This window comes from Suncus etruscus, chromosome 12, assembly GCF_024139225.1.
Source record: "Suncus etruscus isolate mSunEtr1 chromosome 12, mSunEtr1.pri.cur, whole genome shotgun sequence".
Taxonomy (NCBI): domain Eukaryota; kingdom Metazoa; phylum Chordata; class Mammalia; order Eulipotyphla; family Soricidae; genus Suncus; species Suncus etruscus.
This window is the reverse complement of record NC_064859.1, coordinates 25,359,283-25,374,526: the sequence shown is the minus strand read 5'-3', so window position 1 is coordinate 25,374,526 and position 15,244 is coordinate 25,359,283. Positions and strand designations below refer to the sequence as shown.

Sequence of the window (15,244 nt, the reverse complement as noted above, 5' to 3'; positions counted from 1 at the left end):
AAAATAAATATTTTCTCCATTAGTTAATACATTCTTTTGGTGTGCAGGAAAGAATACAATTCTACTCAGTAATTTTCCTGTCCATAAAGGGGTAAACAAGTCCATTTTACTTCTATTCAATTGCATGGAAAAAATTGTTCATGGCTTTTTTTTTTTTTAATCTTCTGCAAGATGGTCATGTTTCCTTTTTTTTTTTTTTTTTTTGGTCTTTGGGTCACACCCGGCAGCACTCAGGTGTTACTCCTGGCTCTCCGTTCAGAAATCACTCCTGGCAGACTCAGGGGACCATATGGGATGCCAGAACTACCATCCTTCTGCATGCAAGGCAAACGCCCTACCTCCATGCTATCTCTCCGGCCCCTGTGTTTCCCTTAATTCTGGAAATGATCTATTATCCTAAGAGAAGACTTTCCCTAGCTCATCTAGTTCCAGTTGGCACAGGAAATATTTAAAGTAAGAAGGAAGACTTTGAGACTTATATTTTATCAGTGATGCTTTTCAAAATCTGCTCTCATATTGCAGGGGTCAAAATATGACCTCTCAAGTGCAGTGTGTTGCAAGTGGTTGTTGTTCAATTTTCCTTTACCCACCCCCCTAAAGTGCAAATAGTAAAGAAGAAGAAATAAAGGTGTTTAGATAGAGATACAAGTATGCAAATGGACTTGGAAGTGTTTTGGTTTTTTTTGGTACAAATCTGATCAACTAAGAATTTCCCTTCTGCTCACGGAAAATAACACTAAAGGAAGAGAACAACAATGGGGTTCTCTATGTCCACCACTTCAAAAGGGTGACTTTTATAAAACTGTTTTCCATGTAAGAAAGAAAAATTACACTTCAGTGAGTAAGTACATATAGAGAGGGGTGACCATGAGGCATATTGTCACATCAGTGCAGGGTCCTTTATTTATTTTATGAACAATAGACTAAGTTTAATAAGGAACTATGCTCTGTTTGATTTTTTTAATCTAAGAAGCCAAGGAAAACCAGTGGACAAATTTCATTGGCTGCAGCTTTCAATTCAAACATCCGAGAAAGGTTAAGTAGCCACAGTCAAATTGGGCCTAGTTTGTCAGCACACTTATTTCGAATTATCTGAAAATAAACAACATGCTTATTCTACAAGACAAAGGACCTGCTGAAAGCGTATAGCAACACACAAGTCTACTCAAAATGATTCCATATGTTACACTGTAGGATCGTTGTGTAGTTATACAAGGGAAAGAGTTCAAAACCCTGTACAGACACCTGATATCAGACTTGAAACGCCAAGTGGAAACAGAACTATTCAGCGTCTTCATTTATACACAATTTACAATATTTGATTCAAAATAAAAATCACAAGAAAAATACATCTGTTTCTGCTACAATTCCTTCCCCTTTCCCATCCACCCCCCCACCCCCAGTGAAAAGTCTTCTAATAAAAGGTATCATATTACCACCATTGTCTTGTTTTGGTCTAATTCTGAGTTCCCAGCTTGGGGTAGTTAACATGAAAGGAATGGCAATAGTTGGGATTTATATAATATACACATTTTATCCAGGGATCTCAAGTACTTGCAGTCATGTCTCCAGATCTGAGAAATCACAGTTCAATGGAAGCCAAAATGCTGGACGAATGCTGGGCAGGTGGTTGCATGGGGCGTAATATCCCTTGGCTAAGTCAAGGTCAAAGTTTGGTTCGCTACAGCTGGGCTCCATTTCTCCTTTCAAATATATACCATCAGTCACGTTTTACCCTCTCTTAAACCACCCACCTAGCTCCAGGCTACTGCCTAGAGTTAAGACCAACTGAAGAAGCCACGTCCTGATGATAATGCAACAGGATATAAGCAAAAACAGAGAAATACATTCATCAGCATCTGGCCAAAGGAGACTAGGGTAGGCAGGACTGATTAGGGAGGCCATTCCTAGCAAGAATGAGACAATGGTCAATTCACTAGTTTTAGTTACAGTTAAGCTTTTGGTGGAGTTGATTCCAGCAGAGGTGAAGCTCATGGCATCTAGCGCTTGATTTAAGATAATGCTATTGAAGAAGGGTAATGGAAAACACAGTAAACTAACAGGAGGACTGGCCAAGAAATATCTGGAGGGCCATAGTGATTTTCTTTCCTTATCATTTCTACAGGAGAAGGCAAGGGGTAGGAGATAAGGGTTAGAGGGCCCCTTATTTGCAGATTTTTAAATCATTTTTTTCTGATAATTCCGTAATGAAAATGTGTATTACGGTATGAAGGTTACAGAACTGCATCTGCTACTGGGTCACGTGAGGCTACAGGTCTATGAGCTGATCCACCAGCAGTAAAGACCTGGCTAGGTTGGGAAGACTGGACTCAGAGCTCCCACTGCTGTTTCTAGAATGCCCACCTGGAAGCGGAGAGATAGGAATTCAGTACAAAACACAGAGGGTTAAGGTTTAGATGTGCAGAGCAAGCAAAGGAGATAAAACAAACAATCCCCTAGAGAAGCAACAATTTACAATATGCAAACTCTTACATGTTGGTTCTTACATTTATCAGTTAGCTTTCCACCACCACCACCCCCAAAGTTCAAACACTGAGTGCATACTAACTAAGGCAGGGCCCCTGAGAAGAGGATGTTATTTTCAAATTCCTACGTTTTAGATCTGAAATGCTGACTATAAACTAGCTTCCTGGTAACACTGAGTTATTTCCTCAAACGAGTAAAAGAAAACAAATCTGTCATTTTGCTTTGGGGAAGATTTTCAGTTCACTATGATTAATAAAAAAAACCTTTTAAAATACAGATAGGTAGTCCTACAACTGCTCAGGCAAGTTTGAATGGTTTTAAACCATTATTGGAAAAAAGTATGCCCACAATTGTCCAAAAGATGCAAATGTTATAAAAGCACCACAATTTATCTATTTGGGGAAAATATTTCATACAGATTGTAATAATCATGATTTAAAAAATATTTAACACTCTTCCAATACCTATGCCTTCAGTTTTTCATTGATTTAAGAACACTATTTTCTTGATACTTCATAAAAAAAAACAGCTTTAGTCAAAGCTAATTTCTGTTCTAATAAACCCCATAGGAAAGCCTTCCAATATCTAAATCAATATTTTAGCTGTATCAGTCTCTCTTTTCCTGTGCTCAGAGAGCTGTCCAGTATCTCTAATTTCTTCATTAAATATTGATGCCTCCACACCCTTGTAGATTAGGTACATTACTAATTTTATGAAAACTGATGTCAAGCTCATCTGTTTTCCCCGTTCTCTTTCTTACCTTGTGGGTTTTTGGTTATCAATACAGGAATAGGATCAAACTCATCTTCTGCCACCTTGTCCGAGCCCTCAGGGATATCAAAACCTGAGATGAGATTACTATCTTCTGCAGCTTAATACAGAATGCAAGTACATAGGCAGAAACAATAGAAGGAGAGATTAGCAAATCAGAGAATAAGAAAGAAGCACCAGAGTTCCAAATGTACAATCATGAAGTTTTTTTAAAGGTGTAATTGCATATTTTTGTGACTTGATATAAAAGCAGCAAAACTGGAAAATTTAGGAAAACAGAAAGAAAATGTTTTTAGAGCTGGCATTTTTGGACTATAAATGACTAGGGAGGGGGTTACTGAAAGCAAGATACACAGGCGGTAAGACAACTGACAATAGTAACTGTGAGGATTCTCTAATGGAGTAATCCATGAAAGTCAATTTTATTCTATTTTTATTCTATTTTGAGCAAAGGCCCTGATAAATAATATTCACAAAATTAAAAAATCAGGGAGAATAGGGAAATAATCAGTTGCTTTTTATAAAGTAATTACTATATATGAAGCAAACAGAACATTTTAGAAAGATGTCACTTCTCTGAACAAGAACTTCCAATAAACCCAGATGCCTCTGAGATCACTGGGTCCTAAGATCACAGGCACTAGATTTCAAACTGAAGTCTGACAGAATTCTTCTCCATTCTAATTAAAGTCTACCAACCAGCAAGTGCTAGCTGAGTACCTATTTTTTTAAGTATTGCTTCTCTGTAATTACACATTACTGCTGGCATATTCCTGCCAGACATAATTGGCTAAACAGGTATTTTCCCCTTAATATACTTGACAAAACATAATCATTTTAATGCCACTGGAGGCAAAAACAACTTCGCCATTACCACTGCAAACCACAAAAGATTTTTAGTCATCTCTGAGAGGGTTCCTTCTCAAATTTCCCTTAGATAGGCTTTCCTACTCTGCATTCTTACACCCTCCAGAAAATCACTCTGACTAGCAAGAACAGAGCAACAAGTGCCTATGTACAGTAAGCCAGGCACTGTACCCAGCTGTCACAAACTCTCTAGACAGCCGACTTTCCAACCACTATTAATCCAAAATATAGTTGATGAGGCAGAGAAATCCAATCCTCAGTCATGACTTCAAGGTTAAAATCTGCAACATTCACAAGTTTAATTTTCAAGGACTAACTTCTGAGGAATGAAGTCTGCTTGTTTACTCTAGCAATCACGAACTAAAAACTGTAAGTCAGATTTGATGAAACAATTTTTAGCTCTAAGGCCAACAAGACTGATATTATAAGCTAGTGAATAACTTAAGCACTGACTTGAACTGATTGCCAAGACATGAAACTCTGGCTTTTTTTTTTTTTTTTGGGCCATACCCTGTGATGCTCAAGGGTTACTCCTGGCTATGTGTTCAGAAATTGCTCCTGGCTCAGAGGACCATACAGGATACTGGGGGATGAACCAAAGTCCATCCTGGATCTTCTGTGTGCAAGGTAAAAACGCCCTACTGCTGTGCTATGGCGATAGCCCCAACTCTGGCTTTAAATAAGATAACAAAATATGGGCCCGGAGAGATAGCACAGTGGTGTTTGCCTTGCAAGCAGCCGATCCAGGACCAAAGGTGGTTGGTTCAAATCCGGTGTTCCATATGGTCCCCCGTGCCTGCCAGGAGCTATTTCTGAGCAGACAGCCAGGAGTAACCCCTGAGCACTGCCGGGTGTGACCCAAAAACCAAAAAAAAAAAAAAAAAAACCAAAGATAACAAAATAGCTGCACTCCAGGTGACTGCCAGAAAGCACAACACAAACAACCTGTGCTCTAAACTCTACTAAAGATTCAATGCTCAGGGAGCCTAGGGCTACTAGTGTCACTACACTGTTAGAGTTTATGGGGATTATGTCATGGTAGGATTTGAATCCAGGACTTCCACATGTCATACATATGTTCCAGTCCTTTGAATGATCTTGGCCCTTATTAAAGACCATACCTGGTGGCACTCAAGCATTATTCCTGGCTCTACACACTCAGAAATCACTTCTGGAGATTTGGGGGACCATATGTGATGCTAGGGATTGAACCTGGTTGTGTGCAAGGCAAATGCCCTACCTGTTGTGCTTTCTCGGGCACCCTTTATTAAAGATTCTTAATGGGAGCCAGAGAGATAGCTCAAAGGGCTGGAGGCTGTACTTCACAGTGAGAGCAACAGGCTTGATCCCTAGCACTACATGACTCTCCAAGCACCAGAAAAGTGAACCCCAAGTACTACCTTGTGTAGTGCAAAAGCAAAACGGAACAAAAAGAATTCTCAGAGGAAATATAACCCAAGGATAAAAGTAACAACTCAAATTTTCCACATAAAAAGGTGGTTAAATAATTTTTCATTAGCAAAGAATCTGGTAAGAAAATTCTCTGGAGTTGTTCAAATCTCTTGTAATGATACATGTAGGTCACAGAAGAGGAAAGCATTTACCTTGATGGGCTGGAGCAGAGATTGCTATGGGGGCAAACTCTTCCAGAAGATCAGTGGTAGGATTAGAAAGCAGAGAACAATCAATCAGGGAATCTTCCCCGGTGAGAGAATCTGAGTCCAGATTGACAGCATCCCAGGTCAAGGACGGCATTAAATGGCACATACAACAATATCACAAGATTAGATCTTAGCCTTTGAGCTACTGCATATTTATATTATACAAACAAGTCACAGCGAGAGAAAGAAAAACCAAGAGAAATGCATTAATATTCTTCTGGATTTCCATCTATAGATACATCTATTTTAATATTGATCTTATATTAATACACAAATATGATTGAATTTTGAGTTCAACATTGCTGGAATGTACCTGGATACCAATAAAACTTTAACAACTCAGTTTCCCTTTGTGAGTAAGGGGAAAGGAATCACAGTTAAAGAGTTCCACTTAAACTTTTGTATGTTCATGGAAAACAAGTTATGCGTAATGATAGCCCTGTCCCTGGCATATTTGCAGAATATGGTGTGATTAATCAGTAGTTTCTAGAACTCGACCAAAGTCCCCTACAATGCAGAATCTACAATGCAGAATAAATTTGTCTCTTGATAATATTCTTTAAATCTAAGTTGTTCCTTCACATACTTAGTTTGCTTTTAAGCACAGAGGAAAGGCAATATTCAGACCTCTAGCATTTTAACACGATTTGTTTTCTGGTAAGTTTTCTAGTTAATATTCATCAGGAGAAGAAACTGTATTGTAAAAAAAAAAAAAAAACTGTATTGTGGTGGCCAGAGTGACAGCACAGTAGGTAGGGCATTTGCCTTTGCACATAGCTGACCCAGGTTCAAGGCCCAGCATCCTTATGGTCCTCGAAACATGCCAAGAGTAACTTTTGAGCACAGAATCAGGAGTAACCCCTAAGCACTTCCAGGTATGGCCCCCAAAACAAAAAACAAACAAACAAACAAACTGCATTGTCTTCTATGTTCTTTATAAAACCCTGGATGATCCTATTTACTTATTTTTTTATATTTTGGGGGAGAGATCTATATCAAGTAGTGTTCAGGGCTTACATCTATACATCTATCTCTATGCTCGGGGATCACTTTAGGCTGTAATTGGGGAGCCATATGTGATGCCAGAGCTCAAAGTGTGGTGAGCTGTATGCCAGGCAAGTGTTTTACCTCCTACACAATGTATCACTCTGGCAGGAAGGATTTTATGTTTTCATACTTTCTAGACTTTCTATTGTTTCTGTCCCAAATTAGAAATTCAGAGGCTTTAATCATTATAGAATTAATAAAAGTAAAGGTTATCCAACCTGTACTTCTAGGTACTCATCAAGGGAATCTAGAAATAAAGGTGGAAGCAATACCGTACCCTGGGAAGATTTCAACTTTGCTACTTAATAGTGTGTGTGTGTGTGTGTGTGAGAGAGAGAGAGAGAGAGAGAGAGAGAGAGAGAGAGCCTGGTGTGTGTGTGAGAGAGAGAGAGAGAAAGAGAGAGAGGGCAGCCACCAGGGTGGTGTGTGGTGTGTGTGTGGTGTGGTGTGTGTGTGTGTGTGTGTGTGTGTGTGTGTGTGTGTGTGTGTGTGTGAGAGAGAGAGAGAGAGAGATGAGAGAGGAGAGAGAGAGAGAGAGAGAGAGAAGAGTGAGAAGAGGGGAGGGAGAGAGAGCGAGAGAGAGAGCCAGACAGCCACCAAGGAAAGAATTTTAAATAAAGAAACAGGAAATTTCACTTCATAAAGAGCACGGTTTGAAAGAGTACTCTGTCTCTGGGGAGGAAACACTTCATACCTAGAAGCCAGACTGTACCAATACAAAGTCCCCATCGGACAGAGAACTAACTTGTTCTGGCTGTAAAGCAAGCTTACCCAGGAATCCTCCACACAGTGGAAAGACTAGCCTGGAGCGGGGAGGGGCTCACCACACTGACCAATCCATGTGGCTTGCCAAGAACCCCCAACTGACCTGTCCGGTTCGAGGTCACAGATTCCGTCTGAGATGGGAGGCGCTGGGGCACTGGAGGCTCCAGTCCTGGTATGAGACTCTCAACAGCAATATCAGCTTTTTCTTTTGTAACCCAGCGTGAACCGAGCAGAGCGTGAAGAAAGGAGAGCAAAGGTAAGGGAGAGGGAGTCAGAAGGTCCCTTAGACAATTCTGGAAAGAGTTTCTGACTGCTGATTTCTAAACACCAGTCTCAGGGGGAGAAGGAAAGTCAGTAAAGATACTTCATGTCCCGCCGCTCTGAGTGTCAGGGCCTCACCCGCTGAGCATGCATGTGCCATCTAAACCAGAGGCTTGTCTTGTGATTCTGTTTTCAAAGGTGAAAACAGAATGTGAACCTCCCAGCAAAGCTCCAAAAAAAGACACAGGGCTGAAAGGTCGCTTAAATATCTCCTCGTAATTTTGCTTTCCTTAAGACATAAACTTGGGGGTAGACATCCTTGGTGCCTTACAAAGGCCACTACTCCAACTAAAAAGCCCATCCCACAGAGCAATTACCTTAAATTCTCCTGGGAATCTCAGAATATCAAGAAAAGCAAAATAAACAGTGTTGGACCTCTGGAAGGTAGTGGAAAACACTGCCTTCCAGAGGTGCATTTGGGGTTATTAACAAACACGATTAAAAAGTGTTGGGTTTTTGGATTGGTACAAGGCACTGTTGCAACACCAGGAAGCCTTGTAGCATTGCTGCTCCTCAAAAGGGAAATTTCCTAGGGAATCTATTATTTGAAAAAGAACATAAAGATCATGCATGACTGAAGAAACATATGATGACTTTACCGATTACAGCATCGGAAGTGCTACCAAAAGGATCTGTCATAGGCAAGAGGTCGGGGAGCAGAAGAGAAGTATCAGGAGATTTGAGTCCCTCAATTAGTTTTTCTAGGTTGGGCAGAGAGGTAAAAAGAAAGCAAAAATGCAATGAGATATTAAAGCATGATGATTACTTTTTTGATATAAACACATTTTAGAGGTCAAAAATTTGCATAGATCCATCATAAAAATATTAGTATTTTGTTTAAAATGGGCTTTTAAAGTCTATAATTTTAAAATTATCATTTCCCCCACTGAAGTAGTTATTTTGTAAGGCATTCAAGAAGCTACCCTAGGTTTATTTGTTTTAAATTTCAGGTATAATTTACATGGAATGAAAACCACCAATTTCAAGTGTTCAATTTGAAGAATTCCTACAAATATATGTATATATTCACCAGAGAGGCTGCACAGATTAATGTAGTATATATTCATCATCTCAAAAAAAGGTACCTGTCAAAGTCATCCTCTAAACCCGAGACCCACTCAACAATTTTCTCTTTATAGCTTTGCCTTTTCTAGAATTTTCTATAAACAGATTCATATAATAAGTGCATTTTCTTTCTACTACCCTTCACTTAACATGGTGCTTTTGACATATTTGTAACTTGTTTTGGTTTATTGTTGAGCAGTGTTATCTTTTATGAATGTAACAGAATTGATTCCTTCAGTTGATGAACACTAGTTCCAATTTTAGCTGTAGAATAGGAGCTGATATAAACATTTGTGAACAACTCTGTGTACTCATATTTCTCCCTGTGCTTAGTCTTGAACCTGCTTTTTGAACTTATATTATAAATGACTTATGACTCAACAAGAGAATCAATTAAACACCATCTAAACTTGAATAATCCATTAACCTTAACAATCACTTTTTGTTTTGTTTTGTTTTGGGGCCACACATGGCAGTGCTCAGGGATTACTCTTTGTTCTGCATTCAGGAATCACTATTAACAATGCTCAAGGGAACACATGGGATGCTCAGGATTGAATCATGCTTGGCCAATGTGCAAGACAAGCACAATAATCACTGTGCTATCATTCTGACCCCTCAACAATCACTTTTTAATCTGCCACTAGAGCCCTGTAATATAATTCTAAAGTTCACTCCCACCACCAGGACTTCTGGGGGGCTGCCTAGACCTTAGAAACACTAGCAAAACCCCAGTTGTCAAATGTACCATGATCTTGGCTACAGGCTCAGGCCCCAAAATCTCTCCTGCCTAGGATCATAGAGGAAAGAGGAAGAGCCTGTGGCCAACATGGAACCTGTACTTCAGGACTGGAAGCCTCTGCCTGTTAAGTGCAAGCTCCCTCACCAGGTTCTGAGGAGTTAGTACCTGAGATCCCAAACCACAGGGTCAGGGGTGGAGTGTGCACAGGTAGCCTGCCTTTTCCACTGTCACCAGCATGTTCTAAGCAGGAGAAAATGGGAGAGAACAAGATGGGAGTGGGAGGTGGGGTGCCAGGAAGACAAATGTGTTGTTTCTGTGTCAATAAACTTATTTGAAGTTGAAAAACTAACCAGGATATATATATATATATATATATATATATATATATATATATATATATATATATATATATACACACACACACACACACACACACCACACACACACACACACACACACACACACACACACACACACACACACACATGCTTTGGAGCAATTCACACACTGCAGGAAAAGCCTTTTTTTTTTTTTTTTTTTTTTTTTGGTTTTTGGGCCACACCCAGCGTTGCTCAGGGGTTACTCCTGGCTGTCTGCTCAGAAATAGCTCCTGGCAGGTATGGGGGACCATACGGGACACCGGAATTCGAACCAACCACCTTTGGTCCTGGATCGGCTGCTTGCAAGGCAAACGCGCTGTGCTATTCTCTGGGCCCTTCTTTTTTTTTTTTTTTCTTTTTGTTTTGTTTTGTTTTGTTTTTATTTTTGGGCCTCACCCGGCGGGTGCTCAGGGGTTACTCCTGGCTGTCTGCTCAGAAATAGCTCCTGGCAGGCATAGGGAGACCATATGGGACACCAGGATTCGAACCATCCACCTTTGGTCCTGGATCAGCTGCTTGAAAGGCAAATGCTGCTGTGCTATCTCTCCAGGCCAGGAAAAGCCGTTTTTATATTTGAAATCAATTTAGCAGTTTTTGAAATACATAGTATATAAATGATCGAAATTACCATATGATAAATTTTTCATTTTTTGGGAGGGTCACACCTGGCAGCACTCAGGGATTACTCCTGGCTCTACGCTCAAAAATCGCCCCTGGCAGGCACGAGGGACCATATGGGATGCCAGGATTCAAACCACCGTCCTTCTGCATGGAAGGCAAACGCCTTACCTCCATGCTATCTTGCTGGTCCCATGATGAATTTCTTACCTAAAAAATTTGGGAAAGTAATATGGGTCACACTTAGGATTTATTCCTGGCCCCTTGTTTCAGAGGTCACTCTTTTTTTTTTTTTTTTGGTTTTTGGTTTTTGGGCCACACCCAGTGGTGCTCAGGGGTTACTCCTGGCTGTCTGCTTAGAAATAGCTCCTGGCAGGCACGGGGGGACCATATGGGACACCGAGATTCGAACCAACCACCTTTGGTCCTGGTTCGGCTGCTTGCAAGGCAAACACCGCTGTGCTATCTCTCAGGGCCTTCAGAGGTCACTCTTAATGTTGCTCAGGGGAACCATATGGAGAGCTGAGGAATATAAAACTGGCCACAAGCATAGCAAGTACCTTAATCTCTCTTCATCTTCTTAATACTTATTTTATACCTGTTTTCTACTGAAGGAAGGAGAAAAAAATGAAGTTTTCAATGACAGGGAAATAAACAGGGTGCTAACCCTGTTTTATAGTATCTGACAACTTTCTGCACACTTACAAAAATAAAACGGTATTTCCCAAATGCCTATTTATTTTATTATTCTGAATAGTTTTTTTTCTCCCAAATAAACTTTCACTTAAAAAATGTAATTATTGGGGCCGGAGAGATAGCATGGAGTTAAGGCATTTGCCTTTCATGCAGAAGGACAGTAGTTCGAATCCCGGCATCCCATATGGTCCTCTGTGCCTGCTATCGGTGATTTCTTTTTTTTTTTGGGGGGGGGGGGGTCACAACCGGCGGTGCTCAGGGGTTACTCCTGGCTGTCTGCTCAGAAATAGCTCCTGGCAGGCATGGGAGACCATATGGGACACTGGGATTCGAACCAACCACCTTTGGTCCTGGATCGGCTGCTTGCAAGGCAAACACCGCTGTGCTATCTCTCCGGCAATTTCAGAGCATAGAGCAACGCGTAACCCCTGAGCGCTGCTGGGTGTACCCCCCCAAAAAAAGTAATTATTTGATTTATTTAATTTACTTTTAGTAAATTTTAATAAAATTTTTATTTAATAAATTTAATAAAATAAAACTTTTAATAATTTGTAATCCTGAGAAACAATGGATTAAATAGATTCCAAACTACTTGTTTTGCCTTTGCAGGGTTTTTTTCTGTTGTTACTGTTTTGTTTTTTTAATTTTGGGAGGCATATCTGGCATTGTTCAGGAGCTACTACTGGTTATGTGCCTCATAGGTCCTTTTTGGCAGTACTTGGGGGGATTATGTAGAGCCACAAATTGAAATCCATAGCTTACTGCATGCAAAGCATAGACATCGCTTGACTGAGCTATGTCTCTGGCCCCATAAAACAGTTTTAATTTAGTGTAAAATCTTAGACCAGGCCAAGACAATGGCTCAAAGCACTGTGAGCATGCTTTGCAAGAGGGAACTTGGGTTACATCACTGATACCACCTGGTTCTCTCGAAGCAACCTGAATAGCCTCCAAATAATGGTGGGTACAGTAACTTCGTACAAGACCACATTAGAGTAACACTGCTATAAGCACATTATCTGATCCATATATAATTTACACATAGAATATATACCAAACCACCGGAGAGATAGCACAGCGGTGTTTGCCTTGCAAGCAGCCGATCCAGGACCAAAGGTGGGTTGGTTCAAATCCCGGTGTCCCATATGGTCCCCCGTGCCTGCCAGGAGCTATTTCTGAGCAGACAGCCAGGAGTAACCCCTGAGCACCACTGGGGTGTGACCCAAAAAGCTAAAAAAAAAAAAAAAAAAAGATATATTACCAAAACCCAACAAAACAAAATCTTTCTGAACCAAAACCTTGTTCATGCTCAACTCACTGGTGGCATCTAAACATATTTTTTGGGGGGTCACCACCCCGTGACACTCAGGGGGTTATTCCTGGCTATACGCTCAGAAATCACTCTTGGCTTGGGGACCATATGAGATGCTGGGGGATAGAACCGTGGTCTCCATCCTAGGTTAGCGCATGCACAGGTGCCTGCGCCACCACGCCAGCCCCATGAAGATAATTTAACTTTAAAAATACCCAACTTTTTTTTTAATTCAATCCCCCCGCCAGAATGTTGTAAAATGGCTACAAAGTATTAATATGTCTGTAGAAATAAAGTTACTGAATATTTTTAGTCACCAAGTGACTAGTTCTCATCTTACTTTAACCAGCCTTTCTTCCCCAGCACCTACTGCTAGAGTAATCCCAATTCTGAACAACATTTTATAATTGTACACAAATCATGGGAATTAGATTTTGTGGAAGTGATAGCAAAACTTTCAGGGGATCTGGGCTAGAGCAACAGCACATCAGGTAGGGCATTTGTCTTCCACGCGACCAACCCAGGTTCATTCCAGCATTCCATATGATCTTCCAAACCTGCCAGGAATGATTTCCTAGCACAGAGCCGAAGTAACCCTTGAGCAATGACTGTTATGGCCCCCAAAAATTACAAACAAGCAAACAAAAATATTTCTGAGATCATTCTGCCTAAACTATACAAATCCTCAACTACAACAAACTGACATAGTTATGAGACCCAGTTCCTAATTTTGTAATGGTTTCTTCCTCCTAAAAAACATTTTAAGTTAGCTAAGTCAATGATCTTTTCTAAGCATCATTTTTTTTATCACATGTAAATAAAGTACTACTTCAATATATTGTCAGATTAAGTGATGTTATTTATCAGAACCTAACAGCGTGTGTGGTGTATGTATGTATGTACCGTATTTGCTGGCATTATAAGACAACTGGGCGTATAAGAACGACCCCCTAATTTTGCAGTAAAACATAGGTTTAGGCCTATATTCGCTGTATCAGACAGACGTCCCTGTGCTGCATGGTGCTGCATGTGTTCCTGTGCTCATGTACCACAGTGAGGCCATCACAACAAGCAAAGGTTCAAAGGTTCTACTGTAATAGGACTTCCTCTCTGACTCTGGCCAATCTGAGCAGGCTTTTGACAGTGTAGATTCGGGTCCAGAACATTGTCTATTTGCAATGCATAAAAAGCCTGCTTGGATTGGCTGAGTTAGAGAGGTGGCTCCGAACAGCCTTGCAGTGATTGGTGCAGGATTCGAGTTGGAAAATTTGTTTTGTGGCAATATTCAGAGCAATTTTTGTTTAGCGGCATAGTTGAAACATTTTCGAGATATACTCGGCGTATAAGATGACCCCCCGATTTTCAGGTGACTTTTTTTTGTTTCAAAAGTCGCTTACACGCCGGAAAATACGGTGTATATATATGTATGTATGTCTGTCTGTCTGTATATGTATGTATATGTCTAAATGCTTGACACATAAAAAGATAATTATTTAAGTAGAACACTATGGGGTGTCCAAAACCACTGATGATCTTAATTATAATAGAAAAGATAGCATTCCATATTTTACTCAGAAACCCTGGTATGATACCAGAATAAATCGAACATTGGGGGGGGGGGTGGCTATACCCTGCAGTGTTCAGAGGTTATGCCTGGCAAGCTCAGGGGACCATATGTGATGCTGGAGATTGAAACAGAGTTCGGCTGTATTCAAGGCAAATGCCCTACCTTCTTATTATTGGTTGGACCCCTAAACAGAACTTCTTGAGTGAAGTGTGAAAGAAAAGGCAGCATGATCTAATAGGAAAGAAAATATATTAGGAGACAGGAACACTGGGTTCTGTCAAATTTTGTATAGAACTTTTGGAATACCAAAGAAGTTTTCTTACTAATAAGATCAAAGTCTTATCTATCTTGATAAAGAGTAATTAAAGGCTGAATGATAAAAATTAATCATTCATGAATGAAAAGATAGTACAAAAGTTAAGGCACTTAAGTTATGGGCAAACTCAATTTGAATCCTAACTGAATCTGAACATCCAAACACCTGTTAGCCCTTGAGCACTGCAGAGTGATCCTCACCAAAACAAAGGCTAGTCACCCAAACAAATGAGAAAAGCAGGCTGTAAAAAACTTTGTGCCTTATTATATATTACAAACTTTGATACCACAAATATCTATATATCTATTCCTAATGTGAGCAAAAGGAAAACTAAAGAAACATAAAGCATATGAGCACCAATAAGACTCAACAAAGCTATTACTTCATTTGGCAGCCTTGTAAGCATACAAATATTCATAGCTATGATGGTTCTTATTTTTCGCAGATTCTAAGAAAATTCATGATGCTACAGAAACAAAAAAGTGTTCCTTAAAAAAGAAAACCAATGTTTAACTAGCAGATAATTATAGATTTCATCCATCATTGAACAATCATTTTGTTAAGAACATCTACTTTAGTGGTTTTCAGCTATGCAAAGATTCAAACTTTATAAAAGAAGAAATTGTCAT

At 40.0% G+C, this 15,244-nt stretch overlaps 1 protein-coding gene across 1 annotated transcript in view; it reads right to left on the bottom strand.

Moving 5' to 3' along the window:
* Window positions 1-875: 875 nt before the first annotated feature.
* AAK1 (AP2 associated kinase 1) overlaps window positions 876-15,244 on the bottom strand; it is a 186,188-nt gene continuing 171,819 nt past the window's right edge. Inside the window, 5 exon segments of the mRNA XM_049785043.1 lie at window positions 876-2,364; window positions 3,248-3,358; window positions 5,730-5,840; window positions 7,702-7,803; window positions 8,519-8,620. Coding sequence (XP_049641000.1) covers window positions 2,270-2,364; window positions 3,248-3,358; window positions 5,730-5,840; window positions 7,702-7,803; window positions 8,519-8,620 — 521 coding nt within the window. The 3' untranslated portion in view covers window positions 876-2,269.